The following is a 16,427-nucleotide window of genomic DNA, read 5'->3' on the forward strand; positions in this document are numbered from 1 at the left end:
TAGGATTTGGGTAATTAATCTTTATCTTTAATTTCTTGCCAATGACAGGTGAGCTATGGGTAGTTGTATTCAGTTGTTAGGACCTTCAGAAGTGTAAGTTGCGCGTGGGAGTATCTAAAAAGCCTGCCTATTTATTGAGGGCAATCTTGTCTTTCTTGAATAAAAGTTCACATGTCCCCTTTAGAATTTTTGAGATTATTTTAGGCTACACAATCAGCATTAATCTCCTCTAATAATTTTTTTTTTTCAAATTTTCAGAAAAAATAAATAAATAAAAAAAAAAGAAGCTTTTTTAGATTTCCCCTTTTGAAGCAAGCACATTTCTACCTCAACCTACGCCAACTAAGACTTAATAACGAATTTTTTATGAGATCTGTTGCAAATTTTTACTTATCATTTTTACCGATTTGTTTTTTTCAAATTGCCAAAAAAAAAAAGTGCTTCACTATATTTTTCGTGCGAAAAATCGTAGGAATGCAACATGAGTGTATTCATACGTGAACCTTCACCATTTTAATGCTAATTTTGTATAAACATGGCTCAATTATGAAGTTTTATTAAAATCTACTGAAATTTTCTTATAATCGTACTTATCATTTTTACCACATCCATGATCAATATGATTCAAAATGAGAAATTGTATTAGGATCGCAAGATTGTACATAGTTTGTATCTACTTTCATCTTTTTTTATTTACTTATTTATAATTTTCCTTAAAACCCCACAAGATTTTCCCTTTTTAAATTGGGAACTTTAACGAAAGTTTCCGGTACTGTTCACTTTAACGAAAAACCACATTTTTACACTAAAAAGTCAATTCTGGTACTATTCATTTTACCCTTTATTTTGTCCTTATCATTAAAACTCAAAGTTTTCAAGTCATTTTCATTAATTTTCCTTTTTAAATTAAATTTATAATTTTATGCTGTCATTTAAACTATCTTGAACTGGCGTAGTTTATTATCATATTATTATAAAGGAAAAACTGGAGAAAACATGTTTAAACAAATACCAATTTTCCTGGAATAGTTGACCACAAAATAACTAAATAAATAAAAACAGACGCACTAAAAGGCAAATTGCAGAATCAAGCATAATCCCCTCTTATTTCGTTTTCGGCATTTTTAGCCAAAATTGCCAAAGTGGATAACTCATAACTTTAGTCTTTTTGTTCATCATCAATCATTTTGATCATTCTATGAAAAAATCTTTATTAAATAAGCATAGAATGACAAAAATACCTTCAATTTTTGTTATATTATTTTGGCACGATGTTTGTCACATCCTGGCCCGGGAAAGACCACTTCCCGGGCCCAATCTACAACTGTAGCACGATATTATCCGCTTTGGGCCCCGACTATGCCCTCACGGTTTTGTTTCTGGGAACTCACACGATAACTTCTTAGTGGGTCACCCATCATGGGATTGCTCTCGCACACTACTCGCTTAACTTCGGAGTTCCGATGGAACCCGAAGCCAGTGAGCTCTCAAAAGGCCTCGTACTAGGTAGGGATGGGAATATACATTTAAGGATCACTCCCCTAGGCGATATGGAATGTCACAATCCACCCCTCGACATCCTCGTCGGCACACCACAGCTAGGGTTAGGCTCTGATACCAAATTGTCACATCTCGGCCCGGGGTGGACCACTTCCCAGGCCCAATCCACCACCGTAGCACGATATTGTCCGCTTTGGGCCCCGACTCCGCCCTCACGGTTTTGTTTCTGGGAACTCACACGAGAACTTCCCAGTGGGTCACCCATCATGGGATTGCTCTCGCGCGCTACTCACTTAACTTCGGAGTTCCGATGGAACCCGAAGCCAATGAGCTCCCAAAAAGCCTCGTGCTAGGTAGGGATGTGAATATACATTTAAGGATCACTCCCTAGGCGATGTGGGATGTCACAATGTTTATTAAATTGAGAGTATTTTTGTTATTTAGATTCTTATTTCACATAATTTTTTTATGGAGTAACCAAAATAATGATAATGGACAAACTCAAAGAACACTTTTATTGATTTCAAATCTCATGTTTTAAAAAAAAAAAATAATAATAAATAAATAAATAAATAAAGGATCAGCTGGTGGCTTGCCATGGCAATCCACCCTTTCGGAGCCGGGAAGACTCACAGAGGCATTTCCGTCTCTCCTGACCACATCGTGCAATTCATCAGTATCAATAATCAAACTCAAGACATGCCGTATAAAATACAGGCCTAATTCGTCCCTAAACACTGAACCATTCTGTGATAATTAATCTCAATGGCTATGACTGAAAAACCTTCATTTTCTCAAATCTGATAATAAGTATTTGGAAGAAACAGAGAATCTCTTGACCTGTTTTTTGTGCATCATAATTGACCTACAGATTGATTTATATATATATATATAAAAATAAAAAAAGGAAGTGTTATTAGCACTCCAAAAATTTTATTCTACATTCCTCACAAGTGTATTTTTATTTTTAAATATAGAAAGTTTGTAGTGTAAAATAAGAAATTTGGAGTGCCAATAACAATTTTCTAAAAAAAATTCAACTATTTTATTTTGCAGTACTTTAAGTTGTCCTCTATTGCTTTTTCTTGTTTGGCTTTTCCTCATAGTACTGCTTCACCATTGATGGATATGTACCAGAACTTGTTCGCTTGTTGGATTTGATTTTTCATCATTACTCTGTGTGTGTGTGTGTGTGTATGTATGTATATGTCTATATATATGTATATGTATATATATGTATATATCTTAATGTGTATTAAGTGCAATAATATCCAATTGAAAGCATATATATATTCTTTCACATAAAGCTCGAATGTTTCTTTGTGGAGACAAATCATGATATGCCACTTAATGTGTTGAACAGTTTGATTCAATCTAGGGCATCATTCATTCCTTGTAGATTTGGGTTAACTCTGTTGGACAAAACAATAAAGTCGTTTTTTTCATTCATGGTTGATTCTCTCTTTCTAAATTAGAGTATTTTGAGATGCAAAAGTTATGTTTACATCTCATTTTACATTCTCTAAATTAGAGCATTCATGGTTGATTCTTTCTTTCATCTCTTCAATTTCTTTTCAACTTAATATTCTCTAAATGTTGAATGTTGACGCATGCTGGAGATTTATAATCAAATTCATTGCACATGTTGCATAGTCTTATTAGGTGTTGGGTCTCATATATGTTTGAGGAGTCGACCTATAAGTTTCAGGGAGAAGAGAGAGTCCATGACATGCCCTGATCCTGATATCCCTAAATACCAGGATAGGCATGTACTAGCTGACACCAGAGGGTGACGAAGCTATTTTAACATGCATGCAACAAAATATGTAAATATAATGAAATACGCAAATGTGGAAACGTATTCAGAGCATACAATTAATCAAGAATAATGTAAAAGGATTATTATAAAAAGGTACGAACAAAGGAATGAGTCTTGCCTTGAGAAGACTCAAAGATCCCTACGCAGAAATGCCCTGACGTCGGGATTGTGTGCCTCAAATCTAGATCCTTAAGAGGGCGCAAAACCAAAAAAGTGAGTGGACCAAGGTTTATTATAATAGTACTAATAATTAGGAAATCATTTTCTTTATGAACATACTAACCCCCTGTTTTGAAAACACATATAATACTACATAATAAGTTTTCTGAAAACTCTAGCATGCCATGAAAAATGTTCGTAAAACATGTACGTGTAAAACAATGCTCGATAATGGTGCTATTTCCGCCCAAAGGAAAATCCATAAATCTCATCAATGTTGTACCTACTAGAGGTATGATAGTGGCCCAAAGGCATAACCATCACCAAAGGTGAAGCTGTACTACACTGGGTTACGCTAGTGAAGAAATCATGGTCCATCACCTGAAGGTGAAGCTGTACAACTCCGGGTTACGTCAAAGAAGAGAGAAAGAGATATATATATATATATATAATATGTATATGCAATGGGTCCATCACCCAAAGGTGAAGTTGTACGACTCTGGATTATACCAAAGAAGAAACATAGGGTCCATCACTCGAAGGTGCAGCTGTACGACTTTGGGTTACACTAGAGAAGAAACATATACATATATCACACACTGACACTAGCCGTGACTAATGAAGCTGTCAGACACTAGTTTCGCTAGTGAAGCTAGTATTGCATAAATATCCTCAACTGTGTCCTATGGCCATATACATCTACATACCCGTGTTGTGTGGATGTGTTGTATGATAACCCACTAAATAAGCACTGAAAACATAACTCAAAATCTCATATTTTTAACGACCCGTCCCCAATATTTTGGTTTTTTATAATTTTTATAGTGCGATATTACGAAAATGCCCTTCGAGGAAAAAAGTTGACTTTTATGGACCACATTGTCGTGTCACATAAGATCAGTTCTCTTAATGTATTCTTGTAGTACTCGTCACTACAAACACGGGGTGTAAGCGGAATTGAATTTGGAGCTAAAATGAAGATTTTACGGGACTCAGAACGATAAGGGTATTTTGGTAATTTTACAATTGGAGATATTTCTCCATCATGGCCTATTGGGGTGGTGACATGTGGCACTGGCGACTCCTCTAGAGGTACTGTGCTTTGCCATGGACGTCGGCGAAACACAATACCTTCGGCAAAGGCGCGTGTGCTCCACGCATCGGCCATAACGCACACCCACATGCAGGCCCAGAAAGCTGGGTTTGGGTCCGAGTCAAATTTGCTAGGTTGGGCTGGTTTATGGGTTAGGGTTAATGGGTTATGGATTTGGACCGGTTTTGGGTTATGCGTCGGGTTAACCCGGATAGGTTCATGGGTTGCCAGACCCCACGAAGAATAACACCGGTTTCTAGGGGTTTTGGCTAGGAAACTTCCCCAACTCCATTTTGGGGTCAAAAATCAACCAAAACTGTTGATTCAAAAGCCATATTGAAGCTAGAAACATGGAGAATAAGTCCATACCGAAGTGGGGCCGAGTTATTGCTGACGTTGGTCAGAAAATGGCTCACAAGCCTCCAGGTTTCTCGCTGGAAACTGGAAAACAATTCCCTGAGGCATTTATGTATCAATTTGTCATCAAATCACACATATAACTTGTAAGTTAACTCAAGACATAAAAAAGAGAAGGGATCAAAGGTATCCCAAGTCTTACCTAGGTCAAAGTTGTCGAGAACCTCTACTATTTTTGGATAGTGATCACAAACCCGAGAGAGAGAAATAAGGAGAGAATATGGTGGTGGTCTGGAGGGTTTAGGTGGTCTGAGGGCTCACCAAAGAGGCAAGGGGGTGGGTGGTGGTGTGCTCAGAAGGAATGAGAGAATGGTGAGAGGGAAAGAGTTTCCCGGGCAAAGAATAGAGAGAAGAGAGGGAACAAGAAAGAGATGGAGAGTTCTAGAGAGAGACAGAGAGATCATAGGAGGGGAAAAAACCACCACATGTCACCACCCTAATGGTCTATGATGGAGAAATATCTCCAATTGTAAATTTACCAAAATATCCTTACGTTCTGAATCCCGTAAAATCTTCACTTTATCTCCAAATTCAATTCCTCTTGCACCCACGCATTTGTAGCGACAAGTAAAACAAGGATACGCCAAGGAAACGGATCTTACATGACATGACAAGACGATCAACAAAAGTCAACGTTTTTCCTCAAAGGGCATTTTTTGTAAATTCGCTTTTAAAATTACAAAATCGTAATTTTTTGGGATGGGTCGTTACAGTCCACAAGTCAAAGTGAAACGAATTTTGAGTTTTAGGGAGTAAAGTAGTGACTTTTAAGTTACAAGGTAAAGTGAGATTAACATAGAGTTATAAAGGGCATAACTAAAAATAAAGATACAAAATAGATCACAAGTCGTTCATATTACCACAAACACAAAAAAAATTGAAATATTTTATGTACACCATTACGATTTCATACTCTTTTATTATTTGTTTTGCATTCCTTCAATTTAGTATTTGCAGAAATGCTAAGCAGACTCTCAAAAGTAAGATTCCCTATGGACTAACTGTTATCTTATGTTTTTGGCTCAACATTTTTATAATGTTAGTATGGAAATTAACGTTAAAATGTGTGGTAATAGAGAGTCTAAGAGAGTCTCTTAGCATTATTATTATGTTTGATTTAAAGTTTAGAACATTTCTATATGCTTATGTTACCCCCAGAAATATTGGATCCAGGGTTATCATAAATACGGTATAATTATAATGCACATAATTTGAAATGATTGGGTGAAAACTCAAGACAGCCAGCAAGGTTCTGTACCCAGAATCATATCTATTTGCAGATTCTGCACGGTTGCCAAAGGAGAAAACAACAATAGATCTAGTAAAAAAAGATTTCAACACACAGTGGTGAAATTGAGAAAAAGGATTGCTTGGGTGTGGCATAGTTTTGTTGGTTCCTCCAGTGCTTTTAAATTTAATTCCACTCACAAAAAGAGAATAAGTGTAGGCAATCGAAGAGCTATTAATAATTGCTAATTACCATGTTAATCACAAGCTTTTATTCTCATTTTCCCAGTTGTACAAACTAGAGACCGTTGAGAAAACCCATTTTATTTATATGCTATTCCGGATTGCTGAGTTCTTGTGTGCGGATGCTCGTATAGGTCATTAATGACACGTTTATTAATCCGTAATCAGATTAAGATGAATTGAATTGAGGGGGAATTGAAATGAGGTGGAATCAGAATCAGATTCCTCAAGAAGTTGTTTACTAAAACTGTATGCTTCTGATTTTCAAATATTAGCTTAATTCAATCTCTCTGGGCTCTGGATATTTTTTTCTGGGTCTAAAATTTTGCTTTGTTGGTTTAAATAAATGGCCACCAATGCATCTGGGTTCTTCACTCCTCCTACAGTTCCGACCTCGAGGAGGAAGATTCAATTGTCAATACGCATTAACGCATGCCCTCCCCCTCCTCTCCTCGCCCTCCAAAAATCCCCATCTCCTTCTGATTCTTCTTCTTCTTCTTCTTCTTCTGATTCTTTTTTCTTTCCTCTTCTTCTGATTCTTCTTCTTCCAAATAACTAATTAATTCCAAATATTTATTTATTTATTTATTATATTGGTCCTTTATCTCTGTCTCCCTCTTATGTCTGCTTCTTCACTGAGTTTTGATTTGAAACTTGACGGCGTTGGCTGGGTGTTGTGCTACAGGGAAGGAGATAAGGGTATATTGGGTAGAAAAACATGATTCTGGGTTTAGGTTTTCTTCAAGAATCCAAATACCACCTATTGGTTGGTAATCTAATTCCAAGCAAATCAAGGATCTGATTCCCTATTTTTGGTGTGTCCCACATACAATTTCATTCCCCCCATGTTAGTCAACACTTGAATCATTTGGAGTGAATGTGATTCCCATTCCTTTCACTCCATTCCCCTTACGTAAACACGCCCTAAATTTAACCGTGTGTGACCAACGACGAAGTATGAGGAGACCAACTCCGTTGTTGGGATTGTCAGACGACTGGCATGTCCAAATGGATGAAAGAATTCTTCTCACAAAACAAATTCAAAAAACCAAGTCAAAGTCAATGATGCGTGTGTAGACTGATGCTATTATTTGACACAACTTAATCAATTAGGGGTGTGATATCCACACACCCTATTTTACTTCTCACACACCTTTCTAATTTTCAGCCGTTGGATCGGATGAATTGAAGAAGATCAACATACATAAATTAACAAGGGGTGTGTGAAAAGTAATTTGGGTGTGTGTGGATAGCACACCCCATCAATTATAGCACATGTAAAATTGTTCTCACATTAATACATGTCGTAAAAAATAATCTATACACATCACGCATACGAGCGTTCCATATGCATCAACGGCCAAAATTAATCCCTTGTTGTCCTCCTAACCAAAAAATGTCAAAAGGTAAACCTAAGATGGCTGCCTATGTTAGGCCACCTCCAACCGAAGGGTCCAGAAGGCCGAAAATAACCCAAAAACCATCTCCAATCGAGGGCTAGGCTAGAGGGTTGTGGAATCTAAGAGGGCCCCACAAAATCTGAAAGAGCCAAAGGGCTAGAGGGCTGGCCACTTCCAGCCAGCCAGCCAACCCCGAGCTGGCCAGAATTTTTTTAAGGCCATCTCCAACCTAAGGGTCTAAAGGGCCGAAAATAGCCCGAAACTGTCTCCAACCGAGGGTTAGGCCAGAGGGTTGTGGAATCTGAGAGGGCCTCACGGAATCGGAAAGGGCCAAAGGGCAAGAGGGCTGGCCACTTCCAGCCAGCCAGCCAGCCCCGGGCTGGCCAGAATTTTTTTTTAAATGTGTCGAATTTCCTGTCGGTTATAACTGACAGGATTTCTTTAGAAAAAATTCAAATGCAAAGGCTAGCTGACTAGCCGTTGCATTTGAATTTTTTTTAATAGTTTTATTATTATTTTTTATTTACAAAATTTTTCATATAACTTCTATTTTTTCCTATAACTTTTATTTTTCAAAATTTGTTTCATATTTTTTTAAAATTCCATTTTTTCCTATAACTTCTATTTCACAAAATTTGTTTCATTTTATTTTAAATTCTTTTTTTTTCCTATAACTTTTATTTCACAAAATTTGTTTCATTTTATTTTAAATTCTTTTTTTTTCCTATAACTTTTATTTCACAAAATTTGTTTCATATATTTTTTTTTAAATTATATTCTTTTTCCTATAACTTCCTACCAACGGCTAGCTGACGTCACTTAGCCGTTGGATTTGAATTTAAGTTGTAAATTTTAAATAATAAATTATGTTTGGCCTTATGGCCCTCTGGTCCTCGGTTGGAGATGATTTTTTGTGACAGGGCTAAAACGAGCCCTCTGGCCCTCTGGCCTTCGGTTGGAGACGGAGACAAATATAGCCATGTACTGTTCATTAAAATATTAATATCTTGAAAGATCTTGAAGGGTCAGAGGGCTAAAACGAGCCATCCGGCCTCAATTGGAGTTGGCCTTATGTGGATCGTAGAATAGTCCGTACGACTTTAGGCAGAAAGTCAAGCTGTGTTGGATGAAGACGGATGGGTCATAAGCTTTATTAATGTAGTCCCATTCAAAGATTAGCATGAACCTGTCTAATTAAAGTGTGCTTTTACATTGCATCTTTGGACTTCCCATCGCTCTTAATCTTTAATCCTTAATTAATTTAATCACTTTCCAAGCCACTTAGTACTACAGTCTAGTAGTATTCATTCTCATTTGTAAGTGGGATGTCTTAGGTTCAATTATTGCCAAAAAAGAATTTGAACCATATTATTGCTAGCCTATTGTGAGACTAAGTCTACCTCCTTCTCCTTTAGTGTAATAATATCGTTTGTTCAAAAAAAAAAAAATCACTTTCCAAATAATCTCTTCTTTTTTTCTTTCTAAATTACGCAACTGTGGCTGCTGGGAAGCATACGTCAACAACAAAAAATGCCCTAATCACATCCAAAAATGTCCAAAACCAAAACCATTTTTTGCTCCACAAAATCACATTTCTCACTTCATAATCACTGATTTACACATTGTATCGACACCCGATGGCTCAACGAACACCGGTCGTGATGCGAAAAAAATTAATTCGGTTCATTTTCTTAAAAAATGTTGCTGTCACTTTGCTGAATTTTGCCAAAGGTTGTGTGTACAATTTTATATAAATGAAATGCTGAAAAAGAAGAGAACGACAGAGGAAAGAATATTAAATTTATTTATACAAATTCATCTAATATTATGTTCTGGGCACATACGGGACTTGCGTCACTCAAAGCAGGCCCATGCAGAGACTCCTACTGCACTGAAACTCATCGCCATCACAAAACCGAAAAGGACATCCGCTTACTTGAATTATTTTGGCCCCAGTTGTGCAAACTTTTGCGCTTTTGATTGGCGAATGCAGCTCCGACCCTTGTTTCCATGTCGCTCGTACGCTGCAAATTGCAACTTTTATGTCAAGGAATAAGCCCCCACCTCCACAGAAAGTAGACTTGGCTGATTCATAGAGCAGAAGGAGTCGCTACTGCGATTGATTGCACAAGCGACCATCGCTTCAGCAGGCGCTTTGGCCAGAACCGGCTTTGGAATCATTTCTGCTGTCCGTCGGTGGACCAAGCGGATATATAATCCGTAATAACTTATCTTGCGCTTGCCCTTCGTCTTTGCTTGTGTAAATTGTGAATCAACGGTGCTGGTCGTCTCATTAAACTAAAACTGTAGAGTCAACCCAGATAAACATCTTGCACCATCGATGTAAAGACGCAAGCAATGGCTTCTTGCTGAGCTATTACAGATGATCCTGATCATAACCAAGTCTTATGCCAGCAACATTCACTAGCCAGAGCAGTCCATCAAATGGCGAAGAGTGGAGAAGAAGCTCTCACCAAGGAATACAATTTTCTCAAAGATCTTGAGCTTCCAAATCCTTCACCTAGATGGCTGAAAAGGGATGGTCATAACTCCATCTAACGAAGAGCCCTATGAAACCCTCTCGGCCGCTCTAACAAGCCTTTCTTCTTCATTACGTTGCAAAAGCTCCTCATAAACTTTTGTAGAGCTATCGGTGAACCTTTCCATGGCCTCAAAAATGCGTTGCAGACTACCCTGTAAAGTACTATTTCTAGTGTCACTCTGATATACAATCTGCCCAGCAACCGAGAGTCCGTCACCATCCCCTGATGCTAGCAAAACTTTCTTGTCTAATGCCTGAATTTCTTTCTGTATTTTTTGGTCCTTTCTATCCAAGTTCTTAACTTGTTTCTCTAGATCCTTGTTTGCCACCATCCTCTGGCGCATTTCAATCTTATCTTGTTCCCAAGTCTGAAGCACACTTGTGGTGAAAATACGCATCGATTCAACCACCTCTCTTTCAGATATATTCTCCAAAGCCTGTGACCATTGGTTACATATTACAAAAATTGGGGGTGCACCTATTCTACCAGGTGAAAAGGGAACTATTCCATCCGGTGTTTCTTCCGGTTCATACAGAAGACATTTTAAAAGCCACTTGTTCAAAGCTCGCACATATCCCTTCTGCGCACTAATCCAAGTAGAGAATCTGAAAGTCCAGTTAATAAGCTCATGTTCAAGCTGCAATGTGGTCTCAAGATGACCATCATTAAGCTTTTTTCCAGATCCGATAGGACCTAAACCTCTGGCTTCTCTAATTGCTAGGCACTGGCTACTATGACATTCGAGCATACATTTCCACATCCTGGTTAACCTGAAGTGTAAGAAAATAAAAGAATTAGGCATGTGACATGAATATTGCATTCACAAAGCATATAATTTCCCACAAACCAATCTTTGCGTAAATAAAATCATACGGTTACACACGTGAGCGGAAACAACCACCAGTATGATTGTCAAAGTCATAGATACCAACATGTTTGCAAATCAACGCGCATAAGCCTCTCCGCTATCACCATCACCTGGCCAATCTTTCGTATTGCCAAAATGAGATTCATTGATTACTAGAGGCACCTAAATTCTTATTACCACCCTTATATTATAGGTAGGTGTTGTTCAAGACACCCGGATATTACGAAAAAGCTTCCAGTATGAGACTTCAGGACCCTATTTCATATTTTCGGTCACAAGAGTTTTTGGAAGCCATTCATGTGGTTCTCGATGTGGATAAAACCATCAAATTACAAATCATAAAGAAACTTTGATCAAGATTTTCTCCCCTTCTAATTTTTAGCTTTTCAGTAACACCTTCCAATTTCTGCCTCTGCATCTTTTTCTATCTTAATTACTTATATTCTCTAACCAAGCCTAATTCCCATTAATTTCATTCTTTGTCTTGAAGAACTCTTAGCACAACAAATAAAACAAGAGTACCAATGGACCTACCAACTCCTTTAAGCTTAATTTTTGGAACATTGGGAAGAGGTTGAACCCATGATCTACTACAGTTCTAACCCTTTTCCCCACTCCCTCACCACTTGTGCTAAATGGAGCTAATTATTCAATCAATAAATTAATTTTTCAAATATCAAGGACTAGCAATTGAAGGTCCAGGAAATATATTGAGATATAACCTTACCTATAACATCATTATACGGGTAAGATTGGCTATGACTTTTCAATTTTGAAAATTTTAATCAAGAGTTATAACTAAGCTTAGTCCAAGATACGTGGTCAATGAGGTGACGACAAATAATCATATGAACAAAAAAACGTATCCATAAATGCCACAGAAATTGGAAGATGGACATACCCCTGAATTAATTCGTTCAGTTGCGGCCATAATTCTTCATCCCTGATCTTACTTATAGTCACAGATATCTTGTCTACCACTTGAATTGCAATTTTAATTTTTGTGGACAGACTCCTTATTAAAGTTCGAGTTTTATGAACTTTATGAGCTTCTGCGCCCCTTTCATCTAAATGCTTTAGCTTACTGAACTTCCTGTCATGGATCACCCGCATCTTTTCCTCGGCCTGAAAAATTATAAGAAGAAAACTTGTCTGTAGGGTGACAACTGACAAAGACAAAATTAGAAAGGGCAGAAATATGAATACACTTGGTGGTTTAAATTATAATGAAGAGAAGAGTGCATCAGCAAAAGCCCTAGACACACTCATTTATGGATTAATGCTTGAATCAAACAAGAGCTTTGCCATAATTTATTCAGATAGGCCCATGTTAGACAAAGAGTAGCCTAGTTTTAGTGGGTGAATAATGATGTATGATGGTGAGAACACCAAAATATCAATTAAAGAGGCCCTTGAGCCCTTCAGAGAGCAAATATGCGCTGGTCGGACCTAAAAGAAATACATTCCTTGTACAGAGACGTATCAATAAAGAAAGCTTATATTTGAAATTCACATTTAAGCAAACAAAAGACAATACTTTATTATGAATAAGAAAAATAAAAGAAATTCTAATTCGGCGCTACTTTGGAACAACAAAGGATCATGAACCATTTGTCTGGCGAAGCATAATTAGAAAAGTTTGAATTGTTCAAAGAAACCCAGATGGCTCAGACTCATAAAGTTCAAAGGTATAAAGATGACCATGTAACCAGTAATGGGAACGGAGGAAACATACCTTTACTTCATTGTAGAGTTTCTTCTCCCAAAGATATAGCTTGTGTAAGGTGGAAGAGAGATTTTTGGACCTCAACATCAATTCTTCATCGAACCCCAATTGAGCAGGAGCAGCCACTTCAGCAGAGGTCGATGGCTCGGCACTAGTAGAAGGTTGCGAAGAGACTAAAGTCTTGGAAAAAACTGATCACAAACACAACACAAAAGTCAAATTTCTGCTTAATAGAGTTCAAATTCAACAAAAATTATACATAAAAACCCAGATCTGTAAACTTTCCACTTGAGGAAACTAACTCCTACCCATCAAACGCATAAAAGTTAAAACTTCCCAGATAGATCAAAATTCAAGCTAGCAAATTTTTAGTAATCAATCTCTTAAAAAGGTGTATAATCCCATACCCACCATGTTTTCCACTATGGGGAAGCTTTCCCACCTCGAGCATCTTGGAAATTTCGTTCCCCGACTCCGAAGCTCTCTGAAACTGAACCTCAATCTCTCGAGCAACTTCGAAAGCATCTCGAGACCCCGGTCGAGCTTTAGCTGCAGCTCCGCCATTGCCACGGTCCTCGCGCGTCTCCTCCTCATCCACAATTTTCTTCTCCATCACATGGACTTCATACTCCACCCCACCACCATCAGTCTCAACGCTCGGCCGAGCTTGATAGAGCGAGGAGGGCTGCGTTTCAGCTGCCTCATCGTCCACAACAGCCTTAGAATGCTTCCCGCCATCCACCACATGCTTGTGGTCCCTCTGCACCTCCTTCACCACCTCCTGTTGGTACTCGTCTTCCAATTCGGGAATTCCCTCTTCGTCTCTCACCTCCTTCAAGTCCCGACTCGGAGTGTAGGCAGAGTAGTACTTCTCGTGAACCTCGAATGGGTTTAAAAAATCCCAAGCTGAAGCTCTTGGCGGCGAAGGCGGCGGAGGAGGTGGCTTAGACGAGGTCGAAGCTGAAGCCTGTGGCGACGGTGCTCCATATCGGACCAGCGGAGAAGAATTCCCGTAATTGTTATACCCACCACTCCCTCCGCCGTAATTATACGCACCACCGTAATTGTTAAACCCACCGCCGAAATCGGAATAAGGATTAGAGACAGCGTCTGGATAAATATTTGAATTTTGATATCCATAATACGAATTCGAAGAAGAAGATTCCCCCAATTGAAACACGTTTTCGGGGCTCACGGGTTTCTGCCGATGCACCACAGATGGCGTCGCTTTGTTCTTCATGTAATTCATGCGCATAAACCCATCTGGGTAAGAATTGAAACCCTCTTGCCCGCCCTCCTCCATGTAATCAATATGACCGCCGTAGTGAGTATCGTGCAGTGGCGACGAGTGGCCGGAGTCGTGGAGCGAGCCGGAATCGTTGTCGGAATCGGAGCGAAAGTGGAGATGGGACCCGGAATTTGAATTTGAGTGAGAGTGGCGCGGCGGCGAGGATTTGATCTCGCCTTTTCTGGCCGGCGGGAGGTTGAGGTGGGGAGAGGGCGGTGACCCGGATGAATTGCCCACCTCCTGCTCGATGAATTGATGCAGAGAGCGGCCGATTCCTCTGAGGGAGTTAATATAAGCGATGTGGGCCTCGGCGAGGGCGTAGCGCTGGTGAATCGCCTCGTCGAGGAAGCCGCAGCGCTCCCGGCATAAGGCAACGGCCGGAAGTTCGTCGAGCTTGGAGCTCGTGCAACCCATCAAGCGGGAAAAGAAGGCAACTTTATCAGTCTACGATGAAAAATAGGTAGTGGGTTAAGGTGAGATCAGCTGAAACATGGCGGGGGGATTGGGATTAGGATTCTGGTAGCTGTTGGGTGTTACTGTCTGTTTGTTTCTCGGGAAAATTTCGAACTTAGGGTTTGTGGGGAGGAAGATAAAAGAAAAGTAAACGGGAACGAAGGACAAAGGAGAGGAAGGAGAAGGGAATCTTTGCCAGCGCGGAGTTTGTCGTCGGCTTGCAGCAGAGAGACACAGAAAGCAGAGAGAAAGAGCGAAAGAGAGAAGAGAGAGAGAGTGCACAGTGTGTTTGTGTTTATGTGAGAGAGAGTGAGGAGTGAGAGCGAGAGAGACTGTATTGTATTGCTGGCATTGTGCGTGAAATACCTAGTAACAAAACTTCCCGTTGAGAGGACTGAAGACCAAATTAATTCTGTTAAAAAAATAATTAAAATAAAACACCTTTTTTTTAACAAATATAAAACACCTCACCTATTAACAAAACTTGTCAAGCAAAAGATGATAAAAATGCTAAATTAATTTTGTTCAAAAATAATTAAAATAAATGTTATAGACAAAATAGTATATTATATACAAAATAATTGTAATTTTTTTTTAAAGCCTCATAGGCAGGAAATCATATCAATTGTCCATTTTTTTTCAAATTAAATAAAATTTTAGCGATAACATAAATATTTAAAATAATCACAAAACATATAAACATCATTTTCATTGACGAAAATTATTTAAAGGTCATCACCAAAAATGCAACACCGTAGCGACTCTTTTATATTTATTTTTACATTATATATTTCAGATTTTTATTGGGTGTACTTTTTAGGGCAATATCTTTTTATTTTAAACATATTTTAAGTTTGGGTAACAACCAGATCAGTGGGGAGATTTTTGAGAAATTGAGATGGTTTATAGTTAGAGACCCACAAAATTGGAAATTCAAATTATAAAATTTCTGTTTTGAAATTTGACCAAGAAAAAATAAATTAATTGAATTATTTGGGTTTAGGAAAGGTCTTAAAAATAGGACAAAACGAGATTGTGTTTTACTTTGACGGAATGTTTGACGCTTGTGGCCGCCACCATATTTTCTCGCGGGTTCCATTCCGGAAGTACCCTTGTAATTTTCTTGGGGATTTTCTAGGTGGTTTGAGTTTCCCTTTCTTTTCAATTTAGGTAATGATGGATGAAGGTTTTCACTTTTCACTGTGGACTAATTTGTGTTTGTTTTTACAGTATTAGACAACATTACGAGAAATTTTATGAAAATTTTTTCAAAGTGGGATTCTTTATAGATTATTTGTTACCTTATAGTTTAACATTAATTCTTGTGTCAACATTATACAATATTGTGCAAAATACATGAGGTGGCAGAAGGTCCATGAAGAGTCTTGCTTTTGAAAGAGCCTCTTTAGAATTTCTCCGACGTTTTTGGTGCATGTGGGATTAATGATTTATTAAGAGGACAATTATTATCATAATCTTAATGGTTTTATTTTGAGGAGTGTTAAACCCACCCCCTTTTCTTATTTCCCCACCCCACTTAAATGTGAAAATTCCATTGACAACTATGTCCTTTTAGAGAATGACTGTAAGGACCTAAACAATAACCAATTGTATTTTGTCACGTAAGAATTAAATTTTTTCATTAAAAAACTAAAATAGTAGAAAAAAGAAAAAAAAATAGAAAACTCTCA

The 16,427-nt window shown here is 38.2% G+C and overlaps 1 protein-coding gene across 1 annotated transcript; it reads right to left on the reverse strand.

Annotated features, from left to right (window-relative positions):
- Positions 1-9,544: 9,544 nt before the first annotated feature.
- Positions 9,545-15,078, reverse strand: LOC126620869 (protein ALTERED PHOSPHATE STARVATION RESPONSE 1-like). The gene is made up of 4 exons (XM_050289184.1): positions 13,407-15,078; positions 13,005-13,186; positions 12,171-12,394; positions 9,545-11,171 (listed from the first exon to the last, which is right to left on the reverse strand). Exons 1-4 carry the CDS (start codon positions 14,695-14,697, stop codon positions 10,427-10,429), a joined length of 2,442 nt encoding a protein of 813 aa, XP_050145141.1. The 5' UTR covers positions 14,698-15,078; the 3' UTR covers positions 9,545-10,426.
- Between the last annotated feature and the right edge of the window lie 1,349 nt (positions 15,079-16,427).

The sequence above is a fragment of the Malus sylvestris genome, chromosome 5 (genome assembly GCF_916048215.2).
Source record: "Malus sylvestris chromosome 5, drMalSylv7.2, whole genome shotgun sequence".
Lineage (NCBI taxonomy): Eukaryota > Viridiplantae > Streptophyta > Magnoliopsida > Rosales > Rosaceae > Malus > Malus sylvestris.